Genomic DNA, 18,029 nt, shown 5'->3' with positions numbered 1-18,029 from the left:
ATTTTGAATAATTTTTACCACAACTCAGGTGTAAATCATTATTTGATCTTAATCCCAAAACACTTTGGGTCAAATAACATTGTGAGTTGTTTTTCAAGGTTTTCTAATGAATAACAGAAAGATTATTTTTGCTTACAGATTCTTTTTCAAACTCTTAACCATCGTCTCACAGAATTATAAAAATGATTTTAAGAGTTGTTTTGCAGTGTTCCAGAAAAAGATCTTGTTGTTATTATTGGTGACAGTTCAGAGAAGTTTGTGGTGGGTGTTGGCCTTTCAGCTTAAGCACATCCCGTACACAAAGGCTGTATTCCTGACCACAGCTGTCACTACTTTAACTCCAAGCTACAGTCTTTAAACAATAAGCCTTCCACTCTTAACTTCCCACAGTGACTCTCTCTTCAACCTAAGACAAACAAAATGTCCAGAGCTGTAAAAAGAAGTCTGTCTTTTGTCTTTGCTTCAGGATCATGATGGAGTCTGAGGTGAGGAGTGAGGTCATTCTGTCAGGTTACATCATTTCCTTCCTGTTCGGCCTGCCAGCCAACCTCCTGGCTCTCTACGCCTTCAGTGTGAAGATCCACTCCAAACCTCTTCTTACAGACATCCTGCTCCTCAATCTAACCGTCTCTGACCTGCTCTTCTTGATCACGCTTCCACTGAAGATGCACGAGGCAATGTCTAACATGGAATGGACTTTGCCTGGCTTTCTATGCTCCATCACAGCCTTCACCTTCTTCTCCACTATCTACACCAGCTCCTTGTTGCTGATGGCCGTTAGCGTAGTTCGCTACATTGCAGTAGCGTATCCTGTCACCTATCAACAGCTGCAAAAACCAGTGTATGGGATCATAGCCTGTTTTGTTATTTGGCTTATCACAACAGCACACTGCAGCATCACTATCATTGTCCGCTTCCATCCAGCTCTTTCAAATGAGAACGCCACCGTGTGCTATGAAAACTTCACAGAGAAGCAGCTGAACTTTCTCCTTCCTATGCGTTTCGAGTTCTTCATTGTACTCTTTCTCATACCTCTTCTCATTTGCGTGTACTGCTACCTGCGTTGCATCCTGATCCTGTACAGTCGACCCAATTTCTCCCCCATGCAGAAGCAGAAGGCCATTGGCATGGCTCTGGGGACTCTGGCCGTGTTTCTCATATGTGTGATGCCATTTAACATGACTCATTTACTGGGTTACTTTCAGGGTCAGAGCTTAACATGGAGATATTACACATTAATACTCAGCAGCTTCAACACATGCATTGATCCCATCATCTTTTACTTTTCCTCCTCTGCTTTTCGCTTCTCAAGTGAGAAGTTCATTTTCAGGAAGAAGGTTGTAAAATAATACAGAATTGCCACAAGCTCAAGCTAAGGAAACCAGAGACTTTCAATACTATTTGTGCAAACCAAGATTTTATGGCCCTATTTCACTGAATTTTACAGATATCTTATGCAATGTTTAATACTTTATGAATTGCTGAATCACAATGTGTTGACATGTATGAGCCAGCAAAATGAAAAACATGTACTGTATTTCTGCTGGTCTCATGAAGTTAGCTCTTGAGTTGCTTGTGTGTAAATTTTCACTGATGAGTATGTTATTAGAACAAACTGTTTTTCTTTTTTTAAAAAAAAATTCATGTTTGTCTGATAGGACTGTTTTTAATTCAGCAGCAACTCTAATATTGTAAATAAAAGTATCTGTGTGACATACTTTTACTGTTGGTTTATTGTTTTCAATCTTTTTGTTTTAATTTGTCAATGTTTTGTAAGAATATGTAATATGAGCCATCCTTCACAGTCTGGATTGACCTTGAACTGTTAAATAATAGAATAAAAAATGAACAGAAAATACTTTATTTATCCCTGAGGAAAATTCAGGAGTTACAGCAGCAATCAGGACAACAAAAGTAAGAAAGACCATAGAAAGTGCAAAAAGGCCCATAACAAAATGGATGCTGACAGCTTGTCCATCATTCTCCAGTCAGCCAGCCTCCACCTCCACAGGGTCCAGGACTGAGCTTCTTCAGCAGTCTGTTCAGTCTCTGTCACCTGGGTCCTAACTGCTCACAGCAGGTGAAGCTCTCCTAATGTGGTGTTGGTGTCTGATGTTAGCTCTGATAGCCATGTCTGTGAATAGTATGATGCTACTCTGCCTCACCTCCTTCTCCTCACCTTGTGGGGAAACATCAAGCCTCACACCAGTTAGCATTGACATACTACAGGCTGCTAACAGCTGAGTTCACATGTAAACAATGCAGCCATGGTTACATGTAGGATCTCCAGACAAACACAGGAGAAAAAGTAGCAAAAATATCACCTAAGACAAAAACAGTTTGATGTGTATTACCAACATATGAGCCATACAAAGTAATGATCCACTGTGTCTGCCAGGCTGAGGCCTTTCCTGATGCCTCCATACACTGGTCCGTTAATGGGAATGACTTCCTCCCATCATCTTTCAGCTTTGTTTCCAGATCTTATAAGCGCATTGTTCTTGGGGAGTTAAATGGCTGAGCTCAAAGCCAGGCTAACCTCACCTGCACAGACACAAACTTCCTGGGCAAACAAACCAAACAACTTTATTTATACAGCTTACCAAATTCATGAAAGTTAGCCCAACAAGCTTCAGTCAAAAACGTGTTTATGTTTAACTCTTCTACTACTTCTACTTCTTCTACTTCTTCTACTTTTTCCTATTACTACCTCTACTACTACTTCTTCAACTAAAATCACAAGTACTACTGCTACTACTCCAACTCGACTACTCCTTCAGCTACTTCTTATACTAGTACTTCTCCTACTACTACTGCTACTTCTTCTGATGCTTCCTGTTCTACCTCTACTCCTTTACTTCTACTACTACTAGTTTTTCCACTACTACTACTTCTACTACTTCTACTACTACTACAACTTCTGCCACTACTACTGCTTATACAACTTATTAAACTACTTATATTACATACTTATTACTTCTCCGACTCTTACTACTACTTCCACTACCACTACTGATACTACAACTAATGCTTCTTCTACTACCACTTCTACGACTACTTTTACTAAAACAACTACTTCTAGTACTACTGCAACTTTAACTTAAACTTTATATCAGTGCTTCTACTATAACTACTTCTTAAACCATTTCTTGTACTTTTTCTGCTACTTATTCCAATACTTCTAATGCTATTTCTTAGACTTTACGGCTACCACATGTACTTCTCGGTCTATTACTATTCTTCTCCTTCTTTTAGGACTAAAACTTTTCAGCTTTGTTTCACTGCTTTTACATTTCTCTTTTTTGCACATTTTTATCAGTTTTAGCCTGAAGCTTCAGCATTTCAACAAATTTGCTGCAAGGAAAAGCAATTTTCCTGGTTCCCTTTTCACCCGCCCCAGTAAGTCCTTCAGCGTCCTTCAGTGAGTCCAGAATGCTGCTGCTAGGCTACCGACCAAGTCCAGCTGGGCTACTCACATCACACCGATTTTAGCTTCCCTACTTTGGCTTCCACAATCAATTTTAAGACCCATTTTAAGCTTCTTGTTTTGTGTACAGAGCTCTGCATGGTCGGGCTCCTGAATACATCACTGACCTGCTCCACCCCAGCCTCTCAGGTCTACTGATCAGGGCTTCCTGGTTGTCCCTCGGGCCCATAAGGACTAAAGGTGATCATGCTTTTACAGTGGTTGCTCCAACATCATAGACCCATCTTCTTGTAAATATTTCTTCAGCTGTCCCTGTTACTTCTAAAAGCTCCTAAGGACATATTTATTTAAGCAGGCCTTTGACTCTCCTTGTTCAGACTAATGTTTAATTATGCTATTGTTTGTTTCTTTCACTGTCTGACAATTTCATTATTAATGTTTTAAGCTGTCATGATCTCAATTTAGCATTTTCCTGTGAAACACTTTGGGATTCTTTTCTATGAAAGGTGATTTACTGAATAAAATTCACTTACTTCAGTACTTACTTCCTTCATCTTTCTCTGTATTAGAGCACAAGCTGAACTCAAGCAATCGAGCCCATGCAGAGCAGAGAGTGACCCTGAGGCAGACAGACTTTCCTGTGACAAGACAATAATGTCCTGGAAAAAGTTTGACGGGCCTGTGAACTGCAGCATCAGAAAAACAACACAGCCTCTAAAGTAATAGGAGAAACAGAGGCTATGAAAAAAAAAAGAGAATAATCATGAAAACACTGACAACCAAACTGTCGATGACTGAAACCTTCTCTCACAGACATAGAAGCATATGCAATCTGCATTCATTGGTCTATTTTCAGCTCCATGTAGCTGCACAGAATTGAGAAATATTAAAATCATGTTTTGTTTTTCTACAGGATGTGCATTGCAACATGGGGGACTATTTTACATGTGGACAAGATGACACAGTGAGCATATTAGATCTCAACATAAGTGCATATGGGTGTCAAAAAGTTGCTTTTTTTTAAGCACATATCTTTTTTATCTCACCTTGAGTTTCAAAATAAGTTAAATTTCTTTTAAGTAATACCTGTGACGTTTTCTCACTATTACACTTTGTTATGATTATATTTCCTGTTGCTGTACAGACTGATGTCAGTGTAAACCCAGTAATAGGGAAGTAAACAAAACGGTGGTTACCAGGCAACAGAGTAGAGATCAGCTGTAGATCTATGAGCATATATTACAGAGAACACAGAAAGCCTAATGTCCCATATTTCTGGGAAGTACCCCCTCAGCAGCTGATCTCAGCAAAGGAAGTGAGGCACATATTACCAATGTGGAAACATCCCTCTGAAGTGATGACTTACTGCGTAGGCGTGCACTTGCAGAGAATCCAGGCCCAATCCAAACCTGGTTATCACGTATCAAACGTCTTCCACCAGACATGTAGTGGGAGGAGGTTTTATATTAACCTAATGTCAATGTCATCATCAGCTTCAGTTTTGCATTTTACGCATTAACAATCAGCTGGTGTTTGTTGGCTGGTCAGAGTAGCAAGGAGAGAGCAGTGTGCAGGACCTGAGTATGACTTGCTGTTTCCTGTTGCATCTTATATCTGGTCATCTTTGAACTTAGGTTATAAACTAGTTGTCTTTGAGGAAAGCTGCAGCAGGGCAAAACAGCGAGGAGCTTCAGTGTCTACTTTCTTTTCAGAACATTTCCAGGACCCCCCACATTCAGGTAAGTAGACATATTAACCTTTAAGTTTTTTTTTTTTCCAAATTATGGCTTGAGAGCAAAATTTGTTTGATTTGTTTTAAAATTTTTGTGCAAATCTAGCTATTTTAATGATGAGCTTTCTCATGTTCCATAAAGGGAGGCAGCTTCACAGAGGGAGTATCCATTCCCAATTCAGACCTCTCGTTGAATTAGAGATTGTTGCTAGGGACCAATTATGTTTTTGTCCTGGGAATGTAATCTGGTTATAAAGTAACTGAAAAAGCCAAACACATAACAGCCATTGAAATACACAATTCAGGTTTATGCTCCTGAAAAGCATTCAAAAGGAGTTTCAATCTAAAACCAAAACATTGTAATTGAACTTCCCGTAACCTTTGCTGATAATGCGTTTGAATTGTTGAGCAATATTTAGGAGTTTACACCATTTTTTCTCTCTTTTTGCCCACTTACCTCAGAAATGAATCTAATATTATTTGGTTACTCCCAGAGTTTGAGCCATCCACGTGTCAAGTATTGATGGCTGAGGGTGTTTGGTCTTGACAGCATTTGTCTTTAATCAGGCTTTGAAGTGCTCTGTGAAGTGATGATGCTGATGTAATCTTACTGCAACTCAGCACCAAATGAAACAATGCAGAAAATATTAAGCATGGCGAACTGACCTGTTTGCTAAATTCTTAACAACACACTTTGACATACAATTTTTATTACCAGTTGTGATATTCAACATTCAATCCCCTACACTCTCGCACTCCATGACATAGTGAGTTGTCTTCTAATACTAAGTTATCCATTAAAATTACATATTTTACATACTCCTTTCATTATCATTGATGATAATAGTAAGAAGATTGGGGTGCATGTTGGCCGAGCAGCTTAAGCACACCCCAGACACAAAGGCTGAGAGAGCACAGACCCTCACCAAGCATATTGTGATTGTGATGCAACACTTAAGTCCTACTTTAATGTCATACTCCCTTTTAGCAGACTGTCTGCTACAATTTGGTGTTAGCTGCAGGTTAATTTGTTACCTGTCAGTGTTGAAAATTATGATGACCCAGTACATATTTCATATTCCAGATCTTAGTATCCAGAATATTGCCAGGATCTGGATCGTACTTTTACATTTGTCAGAAATGATCAAGACCTTGTCTTGTATTGTTTTGCAAAGCAATCCGACCATTTATTGTGGAGTTCTATACACATATGGTGAAAACAGCCCTATCTCACAATGATGAAGAATCATTTAAAAAAGTCCTGGATCCAGATGGTGATTACTTTTTGAGTGAAGTTGATCACAGACAAACAACCCCTCCTAAAAACACAACCTCTCCACTCTCCGGATTTACTTAGTCTTTGACTTAAGAAAGTAAAAATGTCCTGAACTTGAGGAAGAAGTCTGTTTTTCTTAACCACCTGACCATATGTTCCTTTTTTAACTGGTGATTTTTGTCTTTGCTTCAGGACCATGACGGAGTCTGAGGTGAACAGTGAGGTCATTCTGTCAGGGTACATCATTTCCTTCCTGGTCGGCCTGCCAGCCAACCTCCTGGCTCTCTACGCCTTCAGTGTGAAGATCCACTCCAAACCTCTTCTTACAGACATCCTGCTCCTCAACCTGACTGTCTCTGACCTGCTTTTCTTGTTGATCCTTCCTCTGAAGATGCACGAGGCAATGTCTAACATGGAATGGACTTTGCCTGGCTTTTTGTGCTCCATCACGGCCTTCACCTTCTTCTCCACTATCTACACCAGCTCCTTATTGCTGATGGCAGTCAGCGTAGTTCGCTACATTGCAGTAGCGTATCCTGTCACCTATCAGCAGCTGCAAAAACCAGTGTATGGGATCATAACCTGTGCTGTTATTTGGCTTATCTCAACAGCACACTGCAGCATCACCATCATTGTCCGCTTCCATCCAGCTCTTTCAAATGAGAACGCCACCGTGTGCTATGAAAACTTCACAAAGGAGCAGTTGAAGTTTCTTCTCCCTGCACGTTTTGAGTTTTTCATTGTACTCTTTCTCATACCTCTTCTCATTTGCGTGTACTGCTACCTGCGTTGCATCCTGATCCTGTACAGTCGACCCAATTTCTCCCCCATGCAGAAGCAGAAGGCCATCGGCATGGCTCTGGGGACCCTAGCTGTGTTTCTTATATGTGTGATGCCGTATAACATGTCTCATTTATTTGGTTACTTTCAGGGGAAGAGCCCAAAATGGAGATACTACACATTACTACTTAGCACCTTCAACACATGCATTGATCCCATCATCTTTTACTTTTCCTCCTCTGCTTTCCACTGCTCAAGTGAGAAGTTCATTTTCAGGAAGTTTATTTTCAGGAAGCAGGTTTTAAAGTCCCACGGAGATGCTAGCTCAAGCTGAGAGAACCAGAGACTTTCAATGCAATCTGTGTAAATCAAGATTTTATGGCCCTATCATACTGAAATTTACAGATTTTTTTTGCACTATTTAATATTGTATAAACTGCTGTAGCACATTGTTTAGACATGTAGAATATTTGCTAAACGAAAAACATGTACTGTGCTCCCACTGGTTTTATGAAGCAAGCTTTGAGTTGCTTTTCTTTGGATTTTCACTTTTATAACATACTGTGTTTTTAGTGTGTTTGGCTGATAGCACTGTTTTTATCTCAGCTAACAGTAGCAACTTTAATACTGTGAATAAAAGTATCTGTATGACAGACTTGTTTTTGTGATTTATTATTTTAAATCTCTATGTATTTTTAACTCTTGTAAGAATATTAAATATGATATATCTTCCACAGTTTGGATTTACTTTTGACTGTCATATAGTAAGTGGGAATGGGCATTGATAACTGGGTCCTGTTAAGGATTGATCAGAAATGATTTAGTCCAATGATGTCATTAGCCTTTATGCTTAACGATTCCCTTATTGATTCTTAACATTATGCCATAGTGACTAGACTAGAATAGAATAGAATTTTACTGTCACTGTAACAAGTGCAAAGAAATTGAAGTCACAGCAGCAATCAAGAAAACAAAAGTAAAACAGTGAGAAAGTGCAAAAAGGTCCATAAGAAAATAGATGAAGACAGCTTGTCCATCATTCTCCAGTTCAGCCAGTCTCCACCTCCACGGGGTCCAGGACTGAGCTTCTTCAGCAGTCTGTTCAGTCTCTGTCTCCTGTATCCTGTCTGCTCACAGCAGGTGAAGCTCTGCCAACATGGCGTTGGTGTCTGGTGTTAGCCCCGTTAGCTATGTCTGTGAATAGCATGATGCTACTCTGCCCTCTGGTATAGCCTCTGTTGCGGGGTTAGCATGGCTAGCTCGTCCATCTTACCGGAGATAGCTCTAACGTTCACAATAACAATGGATGGAAGGACAGGTCAATGTTGTCACTTCTTAGCTCACACCCGAGAACCAGCACGTCGTCCTCACCTCCTTCTCCTCACCTTGTGGGGAAACATCAGGCCTTACACCAGTTAGCATTGATATGCTAAAGGCTGCTAACAGCCAAGGTTATAATAGTTAACTAAAACGAAACTAAAAACGAAAACTAAAATTTAAAATACATTGCAGTTAACTCAAACTAATAAAAACTAGAAAAGAAAACAAAAACGATAAGTAAACTAAAACTGAATCTTGTGTTCACAAAACTAACTGAAACTAACTAAAATGATAGAGAAAATGTCCGTAATTATAGTTTTTCACGACAATATTAATAGCCTTTAGGATTTAAATTAATCGGACACATTCTCCCAACCAATTTTAGACAGTTTTAGGCAGTTGTCAGTGCCGCACAGCACCATCATAGCGACATATAGGGACGAGCTTGTTTACTGCACCGACTGGCTGTGCGCTGTGCTGCAACTTAACGTGGTGGAGCGATGAATCAGAGCATCTGTAATAGTTTAACTGTTACGGAGTCCAAGTTTTTACTTATAGAAGCTCATATTATATTGTTTTTTTAATAATTTATGTTAATATTATATTATGTAATTTATGTCAACAATATTTTATATAATTTATGCTTGTATTTTTTATACTCAGTTTATATTATTTTTTCATGTGTTTAAGGAAGCAGCCAACATTTCGGTATCAGCATTGACTGAGCAGTGAGCACTATGTTGGACTTGAAAATAAACAGCATTACAAAAAAATGTACTCTGACCTTTTTGAATCCTGCACCTGGTTAATAAGGTATGAAAAACACAACTCACTGAATTTCTTTTACAAACTCAGTACTACAGTAACATTAAATAGTCATTACCGTTATAGTGTCCAGGAGCCGTTACAAGAAAAGTGGCTACAACCCAACGCAACACTGGAGGACTGGCAAGAAAGTCCATCCATCCATTTTCTATACCGCTTCTCCTGTTAAGGGTAGCGGGTGGCTGGAGCCTATCCCAGCAATCATTGGGCGAGAGGCGGGGTACACCCTGGACTGGTCGCCAGTCAATCGCAGGGCTGACACATAGACAGACAACCATGCATGCACACACTCACACCTAGGGACAATTTGGTGTGACCAATTAACCTGATGAGCATGTTTTTGGACTGTGGGAGGAAGCCGGAGTACCCGGAGAGAACCCACGCATGCACGGGGAGAACATGCAAACTCCACACAGAAAGGCCCACCGGCCGAGGTGGGGATTTGAACCGGTGACCTTCTTGCTGTGAGGCTGCAGCGCTAACCGTTGCGCCACCGTGCAGCCCACTGGCAAGAAAGTATTCATGAAATCTATAATATGGAAAGACTGACTTTTGCTTTCAAACTACAATCTGAAAAAATTTAAGAAGATGTAATTGGATTATGAAAAAGAGACGAAAAAAGTTACAAGAAACGGACAAAGACGAGAGAGCTGCTGCAACAGGCAGCTGCTGCAACAGGCAGCTACTTGGGCAGCGCCTAGCAACGAAAAAAAAAAATAGAATAGAATAGAATAGAATAGAAAATACTTGTCTACAGTCTCTTTTTCGTAATCTTTGTATTTGGAGAGGATCATTACTTTGTATGGCTCATTTGTTGGTCGTGGACACCAAACTTTTTGTGGCTTCAGTGATATTTTTACTACTTTTTCTCCAGTGTTTGTCTGGAGCACCCAAAATGTAACCATGGCTGCATTGTATACATGGGAACTCAGCTGTTAGCAGCCTGTAGCATGTCAATGCTAACTGATGTAAGGCCTGATGTCTTCCCACAAGGTGAGGAGAAGGAGGTGAGGACGACGTGCTGGTTCTCAGGTGTGAGCTAAGAAGTGATAACATTGACCTGTCCTTCACTCCATCGTTACTGGGAATGTAAGATATTTCTCCAATAAGATGGACCAGCTAGCCATGCTAACCCAGCAACAGAGGGAATACCAGAGGGCAGAGAAGCATCATGCTATTCACAGACATGGCAAACAAATCTAACATCAGGCACCAACGCCACATTGGAAGAGCTTCACCTACTGTGAGCAGACAGGATCCAGGAGACAGAGACTGAACAGAGTGCTGAAGAAGCTCAGTCCTGGACCCTGTGGGGGTGGAGACTGGCTGAAGTGGACAATGATGGACAAGCTGTCGTCATCTATTTTCTTATGGACATTTTTGCACCTTCTATTAACTTTCTTACTTTTGTTTTCTTGATTGCTGCTGTGACTTCAATTTCGTTTTTACAATGAAAATAAAGTTCTATTCTATTCTATTCTATTCTATTCTATTCTATTCTATTCTATTCTATTCTTTTCTATTTGAGTTCAGTTGAGTTGAGTTGAATTACATTAAACTGAGTTGAGAGATTTGAATGTAAACACAGAGTTCCGTCAGAACACGGTCACAGTGAGGAGTTCCAACAGCACTGTGACATCACAGAACATGTTCTACAGTTTTCAGACTAGACCAGCATTTCAGTTCACATTTCTTCACAGAGACGAACTCTATCGAGCGCTCACCTGCACGAAGTACGAACCATTTACAGTGAAACTTCGAACATTTTCCTTCCACCTAAACTGAGACTGACTGACTGAGTCCAGAAAGCTCAGAGGAAGAGAAACAACCTTCATTCAAAAAATAATTCATTTGACGACGTCTGATCCTAGACAGGTAAGTTAGTGAGCTGTGCCCACACTTTAAGGTCATGTTGTTTAAGTTTTTTTATTGAGTAAATATATTCAAAAGAGGTAAATAGTTTACAAATTGAGTTTACTCTGCTGTTAATAAGTTAGTTAATCTGATTTACTTGGGGACGAGGTGTAAACTGAAGAGCTTTAACTTCTGGATACCCAGTGTTTTTATTAGCGAATCTGATTGAATGAACAAGGATAAACCCACTATATCACAAATTGAACTACATTTTTTTCTGTTTCAGCTTCTTAATTTCTCCCCAACAACCGTCTTTCATATTACCTGTAAATATTTTTCACTGACATCTATATTTGCATTGAATATCAAAATTAATGAAGCCAATCGTTGTTATCATTTTCAGACTCCTGTTAAAAACTTAAAGTCTGTGTTGTTGTTTTTTCGGATCACTTGTGGGCAAAGATTCACATCATATTGCTTTCTTGGTCTTGTCCTGTAGATGCTACAAAAGAAAAAAATACATATATATCAGATCTGATCAAAATGTGTTGCTCACAGCAAACATTTACTGATGAGAAAGTGGGTTTGTAGGGGGAGGGAGGGGTCTTTCAAAAGGCTTTAGCTAAAAATAAAAGCAACTAAAATGTTGGTTTACAAAGACAACAGATGATAAATTAGGTTTTTAAGCTGTGAATCATGTAAAGCTTCAGAGGAACAAAATGAAGCCTGAGAGGAACATGATATCTCCCCTTCAAAGAGTTCCTCTCCATCACTTCAGCACAGTCTAACGTTTTCTGATGTTTGTGTTTTTCTGCTTTAGATTCCTGTTTCTCTTGACTCCAACAACAAAGAAACAGAGAAAATGGACAAAGTCAGCGCCACTACTGCATGTCCCACAACCTCTGAGATGGCCGAGACAAACAACACTGTCCAGAAGGAAACCACAGCTGATCTCAACGAGTCCAAGAACCTAGACGCTGTCCTGAATGAGGAAGACATCACCAGCTCTCATGCTGCCTCACCAACTGAACAGGATGGGGACTCCTGGTCAGACAGCGAAGATAGCTGGGATGGTTACACCAATTCAGAGTGTTCCTCTGACTACGAGATCTCTGAAACCATCTCATGTCTCGATCAGAATCTCGATGAGGAGATTTCAAAGGCCTGCCAAACCTTGTTCCCAGAAGACCTGGAGACTGAGGCAGAAGACAAAGACAAAGAGGAAGAGCAAACTTTGGAAGCAGAGTCAGCCTCTAGACTTTCCATCAGATCAGAGGCATCATGGGCCTCAGTAAAGTCTGTATTATCTTGGGCTACCTCCAGATGGTCCTCTTCATCCTCCATCCACACATTGCCCGAGGTTTACCAGAAAATGAAGGACAATGAGTCAATCACCAGCAGTGACAACCTTGGCTATCCTTTCCTTGACCTTAAAGAGGACGCTGTCTTTACCCCTGAAGAGGTCACTGTCCTTGATCTTGAAGACGATGCTCCGAAAGGGATCGAAGAAGAAACAGGGGTCACTGAGGAGCTAAACTCTGACCCATTCAGCCTTAAGGTCATTGTGGTCTTTAAAGACAAACCAGAGGAAGGAGGGTTTTTACAGAGGAGGAAGAGGAAGAGGAGCTTTTTAAAATGGAGAGCATGGAGAAAGATCAATCCAGCTCCAGAGAATAACGTGGATGGTGAAATTAATTCAGCCAGTCCTGGGTCCACAGCTTGCAGGTCTGAAGTGACTGAAGACCCTGAGCCTGCAACCAAACCCAGGAAAAAGACATCCCTCCTGATTCACATCAGAAAAGTCTTCTCAAAGGTAAGGATGAATATACATCCAAGCTAATAATCATTTTGTCGGCTCAAGAAGCACCTTTCGATGTAAAGATTCTTTTGTGCTGCAGCTGCATCATTTTAATATTATTTTTTATTGTGAAACAATAAAGGGATCTGTCCTTTTTTTGTTTTCTGAACTGTGAGCTTTATATATTCATGTATGTTGTGTCTGTTTTCATACTTTCAGAAAAATAAAGAGGAGAAGCCAAAGGGGGCAGAGAAGACGGATTCAGCTGAAAACGTCGTCAAACAGGAGAAGAAGAAGGAAGAGAAGAAGACCAAGGGTCCCTCTTTCTGGGCATGGCTGTTTCCCTCCAGGCGTTGCCAAGTTGTGCCTTTGAACCAAAGAGCAGAGCTTAAACTGGAGACCCATGTCTCCTTCTGTACATTCTCCTCCTAAATGTACCCTGAATAAAAAGCAAAAAAAAAAAATGTCATTAAGGGATATAAATCTTTATTCTTTCAGAGTAACACTAACACAATAAGGTTTGTTTGGATCAAATCAGTCTGAAGTTTTACATTAAGTGTGTGTATCTGTTTATCTAACGTGTGTGAAGTGTCTGAATAAATCATGGATTTAGTCTCAGTGAGGTCAACGGGTTTCTGACTAACAACACCCTCTCTTTAAACATGCTAACAAGCTGCTGCTTTATTTGAGTTTGTAGTGAAATCCACAGGTAATGTCTCATCTTTAACCTCTCTTCATGCTTAGATGTAGCTAATGTCACATCCATCGTCTCACACTCCACCCTGCGGTAAACAAACTCACGTCTTAGAGAAATCCAAGTGTGAAAATCATTTTGCTGTACACAGAGTAATTGATGCTCTGTAATCTGATCTCTCATTATTAGAGCATTGTGTTTTTACAGACAGACATTGTTCATGGTAAAAGCCCTCCAAATGTGGATCTATTCATAGAAATGTGTTGGTTGCAATTATATAAACCCTCAACCTTTCTCTGGGGCAGGGTGCAGAACAAAAGAAACACGAGGCAAGTGATGTTAAAATGAACATTTATAATGACTCTTTGTTGCCGTCGCAAAAATAATCTTTAAAAAAACAATTCAATTATTAACACTGAAATGCTGACTTCACTGGTAGTCCACGAGTCATAAAACTAAACTAAAACTAAGCCTTGTTGCAAAAATCAAAACTAAATAAAAACTAGAATGCCCTCTCTAAAACTAATTAAAACTAAACTGTAATGGAAAATAAAATGTCAAAACTAACTAAAACTAAACTATAATGAAAAATCCAAAACTATTATAACCTTGCTAACAGCTGAGTTCACATGTAAACAATGCAGCCATGGTTACATGTAGGATCTCCAGACAAACACAGGAGAAAAAGTAGTAAAAACATTGCTGAATCCACACAAAAGTTGGTGTCTATGACACCACAAGAAAAGTAAAACTGAAGTCACAAAAAATGTACATTACTCTCTCACAAGAATTTCCTATTCAGTACATTCAACATTTCTTAATCTATTAAAAACAATATTGAAAACAAAGCGCTAGCTTGTTGCTAACGTGAAGGGGAAATGGCACTGATATGCAAGCAGCTAACTTTCGTTTTAAAAATAGAATTTCAACTTTTATCACGGAAAAACATCAAATTTACTCTGAATGTAAAATAAATGTCGAAATACTTTCAGGCAATTTATTTCAAACAGGAAAATGAAAGACTGACTTTAGCATAACTACAACAAGCTTAAGGTTCCAAACAACTCAAAGCATCACTTTAACCACTTTGAGACACTAAAGAAGGCCCACTCCAGTCAATAACTTACAACAAACTATACATTAAAGTTATTTGATGAGCAATTTTTACCTGTTCTTATTTATTTATGTCCAGAGATATTCACATCTGTGACCAATTTTATATCTATTTTCTTATAAATCCAATAAAATGTTATGAAAGGAAACCTGTAAAGCCTATTTTTGTATACAGTTAAGTCACCAGAAATTGATAATGGAATAGATAAGAATCTGATTGATGAGCAGAATCAATAGGGGCACTGGTATCAATAAAGTATCATCAATACCCATCCCTTATAATAGTGATTTATTTCACTTTGAGCAGCTAAGCCTCACTTCCTGTTAAGATTATAATCTGCCAAACCCCTTCACTTTACATATCCCTCGTTGTTCTGCCGCTGACTAAAGATTTAGCAAATTGACACAGTATACTGATTCTAAGATTTTATTGGCCCAAAAATGGTTTGTGTATACACTTTTGAAAAATGAACCCTCAGGATTCCCAGGTTGTAGTGCTTTCATGGCAGTAGATTAGATGCTGACAGAAAATAACATTTTTGTCACATTGTCAAAAGGCACAGGGGAATTACACTTTACTCATTTCTATAGACTGATCGGATGTGGTGTGTGCCATCAGATAACATCCCTTTAACTGCTGAGCATTAATCACTGTTGTCAAGACGTTTAGACTAATCAGAATCAAACATCTACCACAGCCACGTCATTTAGAGTAATAACACCGCACTCCAAAGTATATTTGAACAAACCTGCAGAAAAAAAAATCATGAGCGGTGTCACCTGATGACCACGTGAGGAACCAGTCTTCAGAGCACTTACCCAGGAAGTCCCTAGTCACGCTGGTGAAACCAGCCTTTGTAAGCAGGACAAAGAGAGCTGTCCCATGGAGGGCAGATGATGTGGAATATTAAAATCAATATCAGGATATTAACAGAGATAATATTTCTCAAAAGCCATGTGATGCACCCACAGAGTTTCTGGGAGTCGTGTTTCCAGGTGCATGATTTGCATGATGTGCAAATCAATGTAGTGCTGCAACATTTATGGCAAATGAGACAGAGAACGTCAATAGAGCATCACATCATATTTATGACTCACTTGGAACAAAGAACATGATCCAAGCAGCAAAAGAGGAACTGAAGTTTTCAAAGGAAGAGAAGTAGTGAGCAAAGGGGAAGATTCCTGCTGTGGTGCTAATGCACTAATGGAATTCAAATAGGCTGAGGATGAGAAGAATATGGGAGAAAACAGAACAGATGTCTGAGAAAGACTGATTAAAGTTTGTTTCTTTCAACAGATGTGAACAGTTTCATTGTTGGGTAAATAGTTTTCCCAACAGCACACCTGAACTTACAGAACAATCGTGTCAACAAAGAGTTGCAAAACTGTATTTATTCTAGTACAGTAATTAACTTCATGATATGGTCCTGGTTTGCATGTGTTATGTAATTTCGTTTTACAGAGACGTCTCTGTTTGTTCCACTGCTGTTTGTTTAAAGCAATAGTATCAGTTTCGTAGTCCTAGCCGCAACAAGCAGCTTCAGGCTTATTTCCATGAGGGATGACACAAAGATAACTGGTGACAATTCCAAATGATATCTTGACAAGGCAGCTGGGAGACTGTGGGAGTATAGGGTTTTGTTTTAAGTCATCAGGTTCTGGATTTGTTTACAGGTCTTAAAAGACTTGATGTTTCAGCGCAACCAGAGAGAAAAGGGATTGCCACTGAGGGGGCCTCTGAATAACATCTCTACTTTCGGGGGATGATGATGTTTCATTGGCTTCTCTAAGCTGGACTCTGCAGCAGCCATTGGGGTGGTTTGGAGTCAGGCTTGGTGATCCAGCATCCTCTGCTGGTAAACAGTAAATTGTTCCCTCTCTTGCAGGGATTGTTCCTGAAACCTTGGGTGACAGGATTTAAGTATCTCTGGGTCTTCTTCCACTAAGGTTAGATGGATTGTGAGGTTGAGACTGGCAGAGTCAGGAGTGCTATGGTCATTGTATCTTAAGAATGACTGTTGTAGATAAGAGGGAGCTCACCTAGAAAATTAAGCTTATTATTCGTCAGCCAATCTACATTTTAACCAAGACTGAGGTGATCTTGGCATCTTACGACCAAAACACATCAGATGTTTTTCCAGTATGACCCCTCTCCATTATAGCACCTGATCAGATAGGTCCTTATTTAAGTCAATGGGTAAACTCACACTGGATCCACTCCATTGTGATCTGACTGCTCTGGAGCTATGATGCATCAATTTACAAAAAGCTGATTGAGTGGAACAGTAGGCTGTGCACAAAAACCACATAGAATTGGCGTGTGAGTTTCAAAATAAAACAAACCATCTCGAAACCAGATTGTATTAAGCTTCACTTTAACATTAAACTGACATAATGAGTGCAGCCAGGCCAGGAGTCAACAGGTTAGAGGTTTTACAGCCCAACATGAACACGGGGAGATTCAACATCAGGATGGGAATCAAGGAAACTCCTTTGTCTCAGGCAGCAACATGCCTGACTGAACACACAGCCGGTGTGAGCTGATGAATGAGAAAGTATACAGTCAGCACACATTGGAGCAGATCTGGGGGCGCGTCTAGTGTGTTCCCAGTTTTAGGCAACTTTAGGTAACTTACTTGTTGTACTACTTGTTGACCTGGCCCAAGAAATGTGGACTGATGGATGGAATGATAGATGGATGGATGGATGAATGGATGGTAAACCAATGTCAATGGATCACGGAAGGAAAAACAAAGCTAAAGTTGCTTCCATGGAACAGAAAAGAAATCTGCAGCACATGTAGGGCCAATGTTTGTGTACCTATCATTGGAAACAAAGGAGGCCCTTTCTTTATGCTAAACAATGAGCTTCAGTTTTGCATTCCATCCGTTAATATACAAGTTGTGTTTGTCTTCTGGTCATTTAAGGAAGGATAAAGCAGTGGGACACACAGTTACCCCTTAAGTTATAAACTGGTTGCAGCTTCGCACATTGAGAACATCCACCTCTAAGGTAAGCTGACATTTAACCTTCTCTTTCAACATTGATGAGGATTTCTGTGAATTGATTGCAAATCAAGATTTGGTGTTTAAAAATCAAGTTAGTCACACAACTAGAGCCATATTTATAACTACAGTCATTTTAATGTTAATAAAATTTTCCTTAGGAAGTGAAGAGTTTGAGGACAAAACCTTTTTACAAACCAGCAAT

At 39.7% G+C, this 18,029-nt stretch overlaps 2 protein-coding genes across 2 annotated transcripts; both read left to right on the top strand.

Annotated features, from left to right (window-relative positions):
• The first annotated feature begins 473 nt into the window (after window positions 1-473).
• On the top strand, window positions 474-1,360 carry LOC141801288 (free fatty acid receptor 2-like). Its single transcript, XM_074684276.1, has one exon. It carries the CDS (start codon window positions 474-476, stop codon window positions 1,347-1,349), a length of 876 nt encoding a protein of 291 aa, XP_074540377.1. The 3' UTR covers window positions 1,350-1,360.
• A 5,271-nt stretch (window positions 1,361-6,631) lies between these two features.
• Window positions 6,632-7,549, top strand: LOC141800632 (free fatty acid receptor 2-like). The gene has a single exon (XM_074683293.1). The coding sequence runs from the start codon at window positions 6,632-6,634 to the stop codon at window positions 7,547-7,549; it is 918 nt and encodes a 305-aa protein (XP_074539394.1).
• The last annotated feature ends 10,480 nt before the right edge of the window (window positions 7,550-18,029 follow it).

The sequence above is a fragment of the Halichoeres trimaculatus genome, unplaced genomic scaffold (assembly GCF_033239565.1).
Source record: "Halichoeres trimaculatus isolate MK-OKI-2021-1 unplaced genomic scaffold, fHalTri1.1 fHalTri1_scaffold_12, whole genome shotgun sequence".
Taxonomy (NCBI): Eukaryota; Metazoa; Chordata; class Actinopteri; order Labriformes; family Labridae; genus Halichoeres; species Halichoeres trimaculatus.
This window is presented reverse-complemented; position numbering and strand designations above follow the sequence as displayed.